Below are 12,500 nucleotides of genomic sequence, written 5' to 3' on the forward strand. Positions count from 1 at the left end.
CTGATTCGATCAGGAATAAGGCGGCAGTTTATGAACGAGTCATTGAATCTTTGACTCAACCGATTCATTCAAGAATGAGTCATTGAATCTTTGACTCAACCGATTCATTCAAGAATGAGTCATTGAATCTTTGACTCAACCGATTCATTCAAGAATGAGTCATTGAATCTTTGACTCAACCGATTCATTCAAGAATGAGTCATTGAATCTTTGACTCAACCGATTCATTAAAAACGCTGAATCACTCAGAAATGAAAACACATTGAGTGTTCCTCTGAGATGCGTTATGGTTCTGCTGTGATATTTTTTGGAACAATTTTTTCTGCTGAAATAGAACAAAATCAGTCAATATTGTGTCTAAAATGTAAGTAACTTAATATTTACTCTCAAATGAATGCAGAATTATTCTCGTGTTTTGGTGATTCCCTAGTTATTTTTTGTTATTGAAGATTTAATCAGGCTATTTGTCCATATATATATATATATATATTATTCATAAAAATTTGTCTACAGGCCTTCATAGACAATCTATGAAGTCTGGGAAGGTCTCTTTTTTAAGTTTCGCTACAAGTTGTCACATTGTCAATACTAAAAGCATGCAACCTCTTTAAACGTTTAAATTTCTCTTATTTGAAGGCAGAATGTGATCATTTATTGCGGTTCTCTCTAATAGCTGCAGTAATTGTGTGTTTCGGCAGGTGAATCTCTGCATGGCTACAGGATGTGTATTCAAGCTGTCATGCAGGACAAACCCAAAATCGCCACGCTGAACCTCTCCGACGTGAGTCACTCTACACACGATTACACTCAACTGGGCAACTAATAGCGCTGGGTATCCATTCAGTGTTCCGGTTCTCGATTAGATTTTGGATTCCCAATTCAACTCAACAAATATAGATTTAATACAAATCCTATATTTATAAAAATAAAATATTTAACTCTTTTATTTTAGGTACACTCGGATACATTAAAACAGAACCCAACTCTATATTTCAAATGCATACGATGAATAGACAGGATTTTGATGCAAGATGAAAACTTGAGTCAGAAGAGTTGCATGCCTCGATCAAGGTTATCTTATGTTTGGATAAATATGGGGAAAAATTGATTAGTGGCCTTTTTAAATCGACCACATTTAATTATAACCCTAACCCACAGCCATTACATATTTAAAACAGTAATATCCTATACTAAACCTAAACTAATCTTGACAAACTATATATCATTTGAAAGCTTACAATCTATAGTTTACATATTTGGTGACTGATTTTCAAAATAAATGACAGAGGAGCCGTAATTTATCAATTTGCAACAAGAATATGTTCATACTCCTAAGGCGTGTTCAGACCTTTATTTTGTAATAGTGATGAACATGAAAAATCATGAAAGAATGGTAGAAACCTCAGTTTGTTTTCATGCCAAGAGTTCAAAAGATAGCATCCGTTCAATTCTTTTAGAAAAAAAGCTCTGAAAATGTTTTTAATATAAAGAAAATAATAATAGATTCAGCATTAGTGATGTGGCGGCGAGCTATAATGCACATACGTGATCTTCTGTGTTTCTTAGAGGTTGAGTTCATTTCAAAATCTGCCAAACTTCCAACACTACTTCTGAATAGGATGTCTACTTCATAAATTGTATGAAAATTTTAAAAAATAATGGTTCAGATCACTCAAACCACATATGGAAATGTAGGCGCCCTTATATGGGCAGTAATGTCCACTAGTGGAGAAGTGTGGTACTGCGCACAAACTACATCTCACTGAACGCTCATTTACTGAGATATCAACCCAACATTTGAAACACAACTTGTTCAGATTTTTATCTTTGATTTCTTTGCATTTTTAGAGTCCACCAGGTTTTGAAAATATATATTTTATATAAAATATGAATAATTAAATTTTTAACATTGTACATTTTCATAAACTCAAACTTCTATAACTTTTTTTCTGTTCAACTTTCTTAATTTTTCTCAAAAATCTGCCAAATGTCTTCTTTAAAACAAGACCAATCTTACATCTATATTCCAAAGCATTCTTGAATTACAACCATTTAAGTTCAAAATGTGCATTTTCATGTCTATTAAAAAAGGGGTTTAAAAAACCCGATTAATCGAAGAAAAAAAACATTTGCCCAGCCCTAGCAACTGATAGACGCTCTTATGACACTGTTTCACGAATGAATGTGTTTTTCTAGTTGTCTGAGCTGTGTGTGACCTCTTCACAGCACCTGGAGCTGCTGCGCTCGCACCAGAACCGGCCCGTCACGTGCTTGACCATCATGTGGGCGCTGGGTCAGGCGGGCTTCTACGACCTCGGCCAGGGCATCAGAGGTGAGCGATGTGGACAAATCATTGAGAAAGATCTGCTGATGTGTGTAACTTCCTCTCGGGACTGAACACGACCGGCGAGCCTGACACTGATGAACTTTATGCTGGTTCTGCTCATTGCCCTCATATTCAACACGCTTTTATTAGTTTCTTGCACCAAATACACTCATCACGTCTCCATGTCTCTTTTTCAACACTGTTTCAACATTAAACTGACTGTAGCTTTAAGTATTCTGTGCGTAAATCACAATCTGGATTCAAACACACACATGATCTCATTCCTAAATGACAGTGATTCGACTCTGTCTATTTTAGTGATCAAAATAGAGGAAATCACCTTTTGAAACGTGACGCTTCAAATAAAATGTGTTTTGATTACATCGTTTCACCAGTAGGTGTCGACAAGTGACTGAATGATTCAATGAGAAAATAAAATTTAACAATCAAGAGATTCGCTCAAAAACGCTGATTCATCCAGTAATGAAACAAGTGAAGACTTTACAAATGAGTAATTTAATTATTCATTCAAGAGATTTGTTCAAAAACACTGATTCATCCAGTAATGAAACAAGAACTCTTTACGAGTGAGTCATTCATTCAAGAGATTCGTTCAATAATGCTGATTCATCTAGTAATGAAACAAGTGAAGCCTTTACGAGTGAGTCATTGAATCATTCATTCAAGAGATTTGTTCAATAATGCTGATTCATCCATTAATGAAACAAGTGAAGACTTTACGAGTGAGTCATTGAATCATTCATTCAAGAGATTTGTTCAAAAACACGGATTCATCCAGTAATGAAACAAGTGAAGACTTTACGAGTGAGTCATTGAATCATTCATTCAAGAGATTCGTTCAAAAACACTGATTCATCCAGTAATGAAACAAGTGAAGCCTTTACGAGTGAGTCATTGAATCATTCATTCAAGAGATTTGTTCAAAAACACTGATTCATCCAGTAATGAAGTAAAGACTTTACGAGTGAGTCATTGAATCATTCATTCAAGAGATTCGTTTAAAAACTGATTCATCCAGTAATGAAACAAGTGAAGACTTTACGAGTGAGTCATTGAATCATTCATTCAAGAGATTTGTTCAAAAACACTGATTCATCCAGTAATGAAACAAGTGAAGACTTTATGAGTGAGTCATTGAATCATTCATTCAAGAGATTTGTTCAAAAACACTGATTCATTCAGTAATGAAACAAGTGAAGCCTTTACGAGTGAGTCATTGAATCATTCATTCAAGAGATTTGTTCAAAAACACTGATTCATCCAGTAATGAAACAAGTGAAGACTTTACGAGTGAGTCATTGAATCATTCATTCAAGAGATTTGTTCAAAAACACTGATTCATCCAGTAATGAAACAAGTGAAGACTTTATGAGTGAGTCATTGAATCATTCATTCAAGAGATTTGTTCAAAAACACTGATTCATTCAGTAATGAAACAAGTGAAGCCTTTACGAGTGAGTCATTGAATCATTCATTCAAGAGATTTGTTCAAAAACACTGATTCATCCAGTAATGAAACAAGTGAAGACTTTACGAGTGAGTCATTGAATCATTCATTCAAGAGATTCGTTCAAAAACACTGATTCATCCAGTAATGAAACAAGTGAAGACTTTACGAGTGAGTCATTGAATCATTCATTCAAGAGATTTGTTCAAAAACACTGATTCATTCAGTAATGAAACAAGAAGTCTTTACGGCATTTAATCATTGGTTTGAACAGATTTATAAAAAATTTATTCATGATTCTGAGTTTACCCAGTTAAGTGTGGATAATTTCATGATATGACCTGTTTGTTGTTGTTGTCCTGTAGTTTGGTTGGGAATAATGCTTCCCGTTCTCGGGATGAAGGCGCTCTCTGCGTACGCCGTCGCTTATCTGGAGCGGCTCCTCACGTGAGTCTTTACAAGATCTTGACCTTCAGTCTGGAAGTCCTGGACTATCTGAGCTCAGGGTTTGTTGTGTCCGTGTTTCAGGCTTCATGCCAACCTGACCAAAGGCTTCGGGATCATGGGGCCGAAAGAGTTCTTCCCGCTGCTGGACTTCGCTTACATGCCCAAAAACGCCCTGTCACAAAGGTAAGGCACTTTACGAGAGTCATTGAATCATTCAAGAGATTTGTTCAATCATGCTGATTCATCCATTAATGTTACGAGTGAGTCATTGAGTCATTCAAGAGATTTGTTCAATCATGCTGATTCATCCATTAATGTTACGAGTGAGTCATTGAATCATTCAAGAGATTTGTTCAATCATGCTGATTCATCCATTAATGTTACGAGTGAGTCATTGAATCATTCAAGAGATTTGTTCAATAATGCTGATTCATCCAGTAATGAGACGAGTGAGGACTTTACGGGCGTCCGCTGAGGTGTGTGTGTGATTCCCGTCTGCTGCTTGTTTCTCAGTCTGCAAGAGCAGTTGTGTCGGCTTTATCCGCGACTGAAGGTTCTGGCGTTCGGAGCGAAACCCGAATCAACACTGCACACATACTTCCCATCATTCCTGTCACGAGCGACGCCGAACTGCCCTGATGCCATGAAGAAAGAGGTGCCACACATCAACTGGAGCCTTATTAGATTCACTTTTATTTTTTTCCACATTCTGTTTTTTTTCCCCACATTCCGTTTAATTTTATATTTCCGTGTTCTGTTTTATTTTACCACATTTTATTTTACCTTATTTTATTTTACGACATTTTATTTTATTTGACCACATTTTATTTTATTTGACCACATTTTATTTTATTTTTCCACGTTTTATTTTATTTTTCCACGTTTTATATAATTTTTCCACGTTTTATATTATTTTACCACGTTTTATTTTATTTTTCCACTTTTATTTTATTTTTCCACGGTTTATAATTTTTTCATGTTTTATATTATTTTTCCACGTTTTATTTTATTTTCCACGTTTAGTTTTATTTTTCCACTTTTTATATAATTTTTCCACGTTTTATATAATTTTTCCACGTTTTATTTTATTTTCCACGTTCTGTTTTGTTTTATTTTTCCACTTTTTATATAATTCTTCCACGTTTTATATAATTTTTCCACGTTTTATTTTATTTTCCACGTTCCGTTTTGTTTTATTTTTCCACTTTTTATATAATTCTTCCACGTTTTATATAATTTTTCCACGTTTTATTTTATTTTCCACGTTTTGTTTTATTTTTCCACTTTTTATATAATTCTTCCACGTTTTATTTTATTTTTCCACATTTTTTTTTTTCTTTTCACTTTTTATATTATTTTTCCATGTTCCGTTTAATTTTCTCCCAAACTTTATATATATTTTTTATATTTTTAACTTTTATGTTTGTATTTAAAATTTTCTGGATGCTGTGAAAATTCTATTCTATGATTTAATACATATTTTTATTATCAAAAATAGTTGTAATCAAATATGCCTGAAACTTCAACTTTAATCTTTTAAAATGAAATTTGGACATTTCCTTTATATTTTGGGTAAACAAAGTGCGACATGACAGAGGTTTACTGTTGTAATTAAAACTTGGATTAAATCAAAATGAATGCATACAACTTTAACAATTTAATTAATCTTTTAAAATGAATTTTGAACAATTTCTTTTAATTTTTCAGTGCTTCACAACTGAGGTTTACTGTTTAAATCAGTTACCTGCTAAAATTGTGATATTCTTTATATAAAAAAGTGTTTTAACTGTAGTATAATTTGAGATGTATATTTGACTGTACAGAAGTCATAAATTCCTGTCATAATTTCAAGTAAAACCGTACTTTAGTGTGTGTGTGTGTGTGTGTGTGTGTGTGTGTGTGTGTGTGTGTGTGTGTGTGTGTGTGTGTGTATCTGATGATAGTTTTCTACAGTGAATTGTATTTTTCTGACTGGATCTGTAATCCGTGTGTTTGCTCTGGTTAATGTGCTGTTGTTCATGATGTATAACTGAAGCTGCTGTTGTTTTCGTCTGCAGCTCCTCAGAAGCCTGGCCGAGTGTTTGACCGTCGACGGCCAGAGTTTGAGTGTCTGGAGGCAGTTATACACCAAACACCTGCCTCAGTCCAGGTGACCCGCATCACTGCTCCTCTTCACTATTAACACACCGAACATCTTATTAAACGCTTTCTTTCTGTGTTCAGTCTGCTGTTGAACCACCTGCTGAAGTCCTGGAAAACACTGCCTCCGAAGGTGAGAGCGCATCACACACACACACACACACACACACACACACACAGAGACTCGTCGTCTCGTGCTCCTCACGTTGTGTGTCGTTGTTTAGTTGCAGAAAAACCTCCAGGACACCATCCAGTCCTTCAGAGTGACCAATGACGAGCTGCAGACCGGCACCAACACACCCGACATTCATGACTGCAACTCGCTCTGCAATGTAAGAGACACACACACACACACACACACACACACACACAATCTCACATACATGCACACAGACACACACGCATATAAATATACACATATTCACACACATACATCAGGGCTTAAAGTATTCCGGCACCGTGCCGGATCTCCGGCGTGCGGCCGTGAGGAAGAAAAAAAAAAATTGTAACTTGCATGCGGTTTAATATTTTCGAGTCAATTGATTTCACCTACCAATCATATGAAAGGAACGCAGCTCTTACTAACGTTACAAGCCTATCAGAAGCGGAGCAGGGCGGGGCCTGGCAACACAGTGTGATTGAGATTTATATGTTGTCGGTGAAAAGGAGCGCTAGTTCATGAAACTTGGGGATGTTGTCCTACCCACGGGCGTAATTTCCTATGGGGACACTTTCCAAAATCCCGTTGTCCCCCCCACCCCCACTCAAATTCGTTTGTTATGTTTCACCGCACGCAGTCATTGCCACGGAGGAGCAGGACCGAGCCTGTGTAAAAGCTCACTGAATGTTCTAATGAGCGAGTAGCGGTTGCGGCACAGACAGCGATGAAACGCCAGAAACAACAACAGGTGACTTTAATGTCATCATGGATGAAAAGAAAGAAAGGAGATGTGAGTTGGTTGATTCAGTAAATTAGCTCAGGTCAGGATAATCATATTTTCTGTCTACACCTGTTGATAACTTAGCTAACGCTAACTGCTGCTTGGTAACTTCAGACTTACTTAATTTTAATATTTAATTAAATATTCTGTGTAGCTTACAAAAAAAACAAAAAACATTCTGTGTAGGCCTACCATGAAAACGAGTCCACTTTAAACCGCAGCATTTTCTGTCAGCAATGTATGACAACGTAAACGCATGCGATTAATTTTTGTCCAGCTTTAACGTGTTTAAATATTTATTGCAGCGTCCGTTCTTTCTGTCATCCTTTGGGTTATATGATCATGCTCTCCTTCACGCAAATGTTTAAAACTATCAATGCGCGAGAAGATAAAAGAGAACGCGCTGTCAGTGAATGTCCTCCTGAAACACACACTGACACACACACACACACACATAGAAAGACGCGCGCCATCGAGTTCTCTTTCGCGCTTGAACGATAACACACACATTTATGCCAAAATGTCAGTTTTGTCGAGTATCTTCACAAGAACAGTCAAATGAGTTAAATGCAATCTTAAATGGAAGTAAAGAGTAGAGAATGAGATCCTGTCAGCAGCGGCGGGTATTAAAGTGACAGCAATTCTCTCTGTTAGTAAAGTTAACCAAAGAACAATGGGAACAGAGAAAATTACTAACTGCTCAACGCTTAAGGATTAATCTATTTTTCATTTATAATTTATGCAGTGCAAACTGTTTTATAAACGTATTCAATTTCTATATAATTCACATCGGTTAGACAGGAAGGTAAATATGACATTTATTATGGGTTTAAGTGAGGATTGTTTTAAGTTCACTTAAATTAAAAGTTGTTATATTTTTTTAAGCCTAATAAATGTTTCAAATTTTGGAAAAATACATTTTCATCGAGACATAAGTAGCTATATCAGTGATACTGGTCTTCATTCATAAAAATATGCCATTAACATGCTTGAAAATAAATGGTGCCAATGAAGCCCCCCCCCCCCCCCCCCCAAGAAAATTTCAGGCTCAGGATTTTTTTTCACTTTAACCCCTGATACATGCATATTCACACACACATCCATACTCGTGCACATCCATATACACACACACTCTCTCTCTCTCACGACACACACACAATCTCACATACACCCGCATATATATATATACACATATTCTCACACACACACACACACACACACGACACACATGCATACATATACACTCACACACACACACATCCATACTTGTGCACATCCATATACACTCACATACACACACACAAACACATCCATACTCTCTCTCACACACACACACACACACGTACACACTCACGTACACAAACATACACTGGCAAATCTGCATAATTATATGGTGTGCAAAAATGAGCTGATTAATTTTACGCTGCACTTGAACGCTCCTCCTCCTGCGCCACACACACACACACACACACAGCTGTATTTCTGTGTGTTGATCTGCTGTGTTTTACCCATCAGTCCCTGCAGCAGAAGATGAGCGGTCAGGGTTTCCCCTGGTGGCGCGTGCTGATGATGATGCTGGTGTTCGTGGCGGGCTTCATCGCGCATGACGTCAGGTCACATGGCTCGTTCACAGACTCCACCACAGCGCTGTACCTGGAGAGGTCAGGGGTCACCGCCGTATCCCAGCAGGCCTGGAGCAAAGCGTCGCACTACGGCCAACAGGGCGTCAGGTCAGAATGAGCCAGAGATAATCATCTGTTAACAAGTATTCATTACCTCAATGAGCTCATTGTATCAGCTTTATTTATATCATATGACATGACAGTGCGGGGTGTGAGGTCACATGACTGACGAGTGTCCGTGTGCTTGCAGCTGGTTGGCCGAGAACACGCCGCTTTATTACTCGCGCGGCGTGGAGGCCGTGGGGCCGCTGCTGGAGGACGGGCAGGAGCGGGTGAAGGGGGCGTTCGTGCTCATCGCACAGAAGAGCTCACAGCTGCTCCTGTGGACGCAGGAGAACGTGCCGCGGCTCATCGAATGGGTGAGAATCACACACACACTCTTCTGAGGACACACAATAGTGCAGTAGGGCTGCACGAGTTCAGGAAAATCTTACATAGTTGGTTTAGGATTTAATTTAGCCTGATTAAAAATTTAGATTCCGATAATCAGGGTTTGAAATTCACTTTTTCACTCACTGGGCAATTTGGCTAATACATTTTTAAGTTACCGGCCATTCAGAACTTCTATAGCAATAAACCAGATTAACTAGATCACAACTTATATGTATAAACTGTGACATAGTTAATCTGGTTTATTTCTTCTTATTATTTTCTTTTTCTTTTTGGCTAGTGTATTTGGATTGACAAAATCCTGTCATCCAGCTTCTCATCCTCATCACCATAAATGTGTTTAGTTGGTTTAGTTTAATACAGTACAGAGAACATAATGTATCTTCTGTAAACCAAATGCTCTTTAATCAGTTTGAATAAGGAAATATATTTGTCATAACATCCTTTCAATGGTTAAAGTTACATCAGCCTTTGCATCTGCTGCACTTTATTTGTCCCATTTCTGTTTTATTGGTTTATCTATTTATCTTTTTTTTTTTTTTTTTGAAAGATAATAAAGATATTGTTTGATAAGTGAGATCTCTGATTGAAGTCCTTGAAAACCAAAAAAAGTGTTAGCCTTTTGAAAACCTTGAAAATCCTTGAATTTAATTTTACTGTGTGTGTGTGTGTGTGTCTCACTCAGATCCATGCAAACACTCCAGAGAGTGTGTTTCAGTTCATCGAGTACGTGAAGGAGCTTCTGCTGTACATCCATGAGCGCTTCATCGTCCCGTCACTGCAGTATCTGTCCACATCTCTGCAACACGCCTGGAAGAACCTACAGGAGTCCTGCAAGTCAGTCAACACACAACACACACACACAACACACACAGTGTTCAGGCTCGACTAGAACAGGTTCTCCTGCTGTAATGTTGATTATTCTCCTCATATTCTCCATTGTTGCGGCTCCTCTCTTCCCAGTCTGTCAGTAACGCTCTGTTTACTTCCTGTCTCTATGAAGCCCCTCCTTCTGAAAAGCACACTGTGCTCTGATTGGTCGGCTGGAGCAGTGTGTTGTGATTGGTCGAGTGTGTTTGGGAAATGCCCCGCCCCTTAATAACCGCCAGTTTAACACACTACTAACTAACTCAACCAGGCCCCGCCCCTTTAATCTGCGCATTAATTATTATAATGAGGAATATTGTGCCGTGTTCGTTCCCGGATGAAACACGAGTGCTGTTTTAGTCCCGAATAACACAAGTTCAAATGTGATATTGATTTTATACATTTCAATAAATAAGGAGTTAATATTGAGTTATTTTAGGCACAATATTGTCTGCTTTCTACTTAATTATATTAAAATATTTTAATCGATTGACAGCTTTTATAAATGTACATGCTAGGACGTTAGCCAATCATAACAGAGGTTATTTGCATATGTAAGTTCTAAATGGGTAATTAAATATATATATATATATATATATATATAAGCTGTAAATATTTATTTATATTCATACAAATAACCTGTTATGATTGGCTAACGTCCTCGCATGTGAGGTGAGTAACAGTGGCTCTGAGTTGCTGAACAGTGTTGATGTGTGTGTGAATGCGGTCTTATGTTAATGAGTTTTGTGATTCAATTCACATTTATTTGTACAGCACTTTTCACAATACACATCATTTCAAAGCAGCTTTACAGAGAGTGCACGAGTCCACATTACAGTTTACGGTTTCTGTTATCAGAGGAAACTGTCTAAGTTAAGTATTTGTGACCCCTGGATCAATTTTATGCCAAAAATCATGAGGATCTTAAGATCATGTTGCATGAAGATATTTAGTAAATGTCCTACCGTAAATATATAAAACATGTATTTCTGTGAGTGAATGCAGCACAATCGTGAACATAAATGCACAACTTTAAAGGAGATTTTCTCAATGTTTAGATTTTTTTTGCTCCTCAGATTCCAGATTTTCAATAGTTGTGTCTCGACCAGATATTGTCCTATCCTAACAAACCACACATCAATGGAGAGATTATTTATTCAGCTTTATATGATGTATACATCTCAATTTCATAAAATGGACCCATGTGACTGGTTTTGGTGTCCAGGGTCACATTTCAGAAATATACATGTACAAAGTCACAGCTAAAAATGTATTAATTGAATGCATGTGATGTGTGTGTTGTGTGTGTGTAGCGGCGAGGTCTCTCTGCACTGCTTACAGAACCACGTGAGGTCCTTCACGAACAGCACCTGGGTTTACCTGCAGGACGCCACGACCGCCATCAAGAGCCGAGCGCAGGAGCTGCTGTCGCGAGCGTGATGCGCACACTTTTAAACGGACGTTTCTTCACCTCCCTTTTTTTCTGTTGCTTTTTTTGTCAATTTGCATGAGATTTTATATCTGTTGTACTGACAGTTCTGTCTTTTATGCAGATGTTTTTCTTGGTGTTTATTTTACACAAAGTTGCCAATCCAGGCGGAGTTGAAAGAGGCTGTTTTTACACACACACACACACACACACACACACACACACGACCCTCATCAATAGCTCTGTGTGTGTGTTGTAGTAAACCAGTGACGGGCGTCTTGTTCCGAATGAAACATGTCTGGTGAAGGACGGAGACGGATCACTAATGACTACTGCTGCTGCGGCTCTTTACTTGAACACTGAATATTAATGTGACTGTGTGATTGGATGATTTACGGTTTCTGTCTCATATGAAGCACCAAAAGCGTCCACGACTGAACCTAGATTTGCAAATCAAACCTAAACCCTCTGCTTTTGCCCTGTTTGGGGATTTGCCAGAGGTTCAGTTCTGTTTAAGATTAACACATTATCGAAAGTTTGAATCTGGTGTGTGTCCTGTAAGATGAGCTGATTTATTACTTTGTAAATGATTTATAAATAAATCAACCAATGCTGTTCAGTTCTGCTCATTCCATCTGTTTTGTTTCGATTTTCATTGGGATTGAACCCAAATGCTTTTGTTTGAATGTATAAACACAATCATTTGTTGAAGAAAGTATGGAAGCATAAAATTACCATCATATATAATTAATTTGTGGATTGATATAAACATAAAGGACTCGAGTATGTGGGTATTGTGAACATTAATAGC

The 12,500-nt window shown here is 37.5% G+C and overlaps 3 protein-coding genes across 4 annotated transcripts in view; 2 read left to right on the top strand and 1 right to left on the bottom strand.

The window, feature by feature from the left end:
• Nucleotides 1-11,183, top strand: part of sobpb (sine oculis binding protein homolog b) — a 60,638-nt gene extending 49,455 nt beyond the window's left edge. The window contains exon 8 of the transcript XR_013799068.1: nt 10,291-11,183. The gene's annotated coding sequence lies outside the window, so the exon portion shown is untranslated. The remainder of the gene's footprint in view (nt 1-10,290) is intronic.
• Nucleotides 1-12,500, bottom strand: part of mrps10 (mitochondrial ribosomal protein S10) — a 103,135-nt gene that overhangs the window by 24,014 nt on the left and 66,621 nt on the right. The gene's annotated exons all lie outside the window — the stretch shown is intronic.
• The window catches only part of tmem214 (transmembrane protein 214), a 17,262-nt gene that overhangs the window by 4,736 nt on the left and 26 nt on the right, over nt 1-12,500 (top strand). The window contains exons 5-16 of one of the 2 annotated variants that reach the window (XM_079623916.1): nt 699-781; nt 2,227-2,332; nt 4,160-4,241; nt 4,323-4,424; nt 4,755-4,896; nt 6,299-6,390; nt 6,465-6,513; nt 6,605-6,712; nt 8,837-9,051; nt 9,194-9,362; nt 10,079-10,230; nt 11,574-12,500. The exon at nt 11,574-12,500 is cut by the window's right edge and continues 26 nt beyond it. In XM_079623916.1, coding sequence (XP_079480042.1) covers nt 699-781; nt 2,227-2,332; nt 4,160-4,241; nt 4,323-4,424; nt 4,755-4,896; nt 6,299-6,390; nt 6,465-6,513; nt 6,605-6,712; nt 8,837-9,051; nt 9,194-9,362; nt 10,079-10,230; nt 11,574-11,700 — 1,427 coding nt within the window. In that variant the 3' untranslated portion in view covers nt 11,701-12,500. Of the gene's footprint in view, nt 1-698; nt 782-2,196; nt 2,333-4,159; nt 4,242-4,322; nt 4,425-4,754; nt 4,897-6,298; nt 6,391-6,464; nt 6,514-6,604; nt 6,713-8,836; nt 9,052-9,193; nt 9,363-10,078; nt 10,231-11,573 lie in introns of both variants that reach the window. The other variant, XM_079623915.1, reaches the window with a different exon arrangement.

This window comes from Phoxinus phoxinus, assembly GCF_949152265.1.
Source record: "Phoxinus phoxinus genome assembly, chromosome: 9".
Lineage (NCBI taxonomy): Eukaryota > Metazoa > Chordata > Actinopteri > Cypriniformes > Leuciscidae > Phoxinus > Phoxinus phoxinus.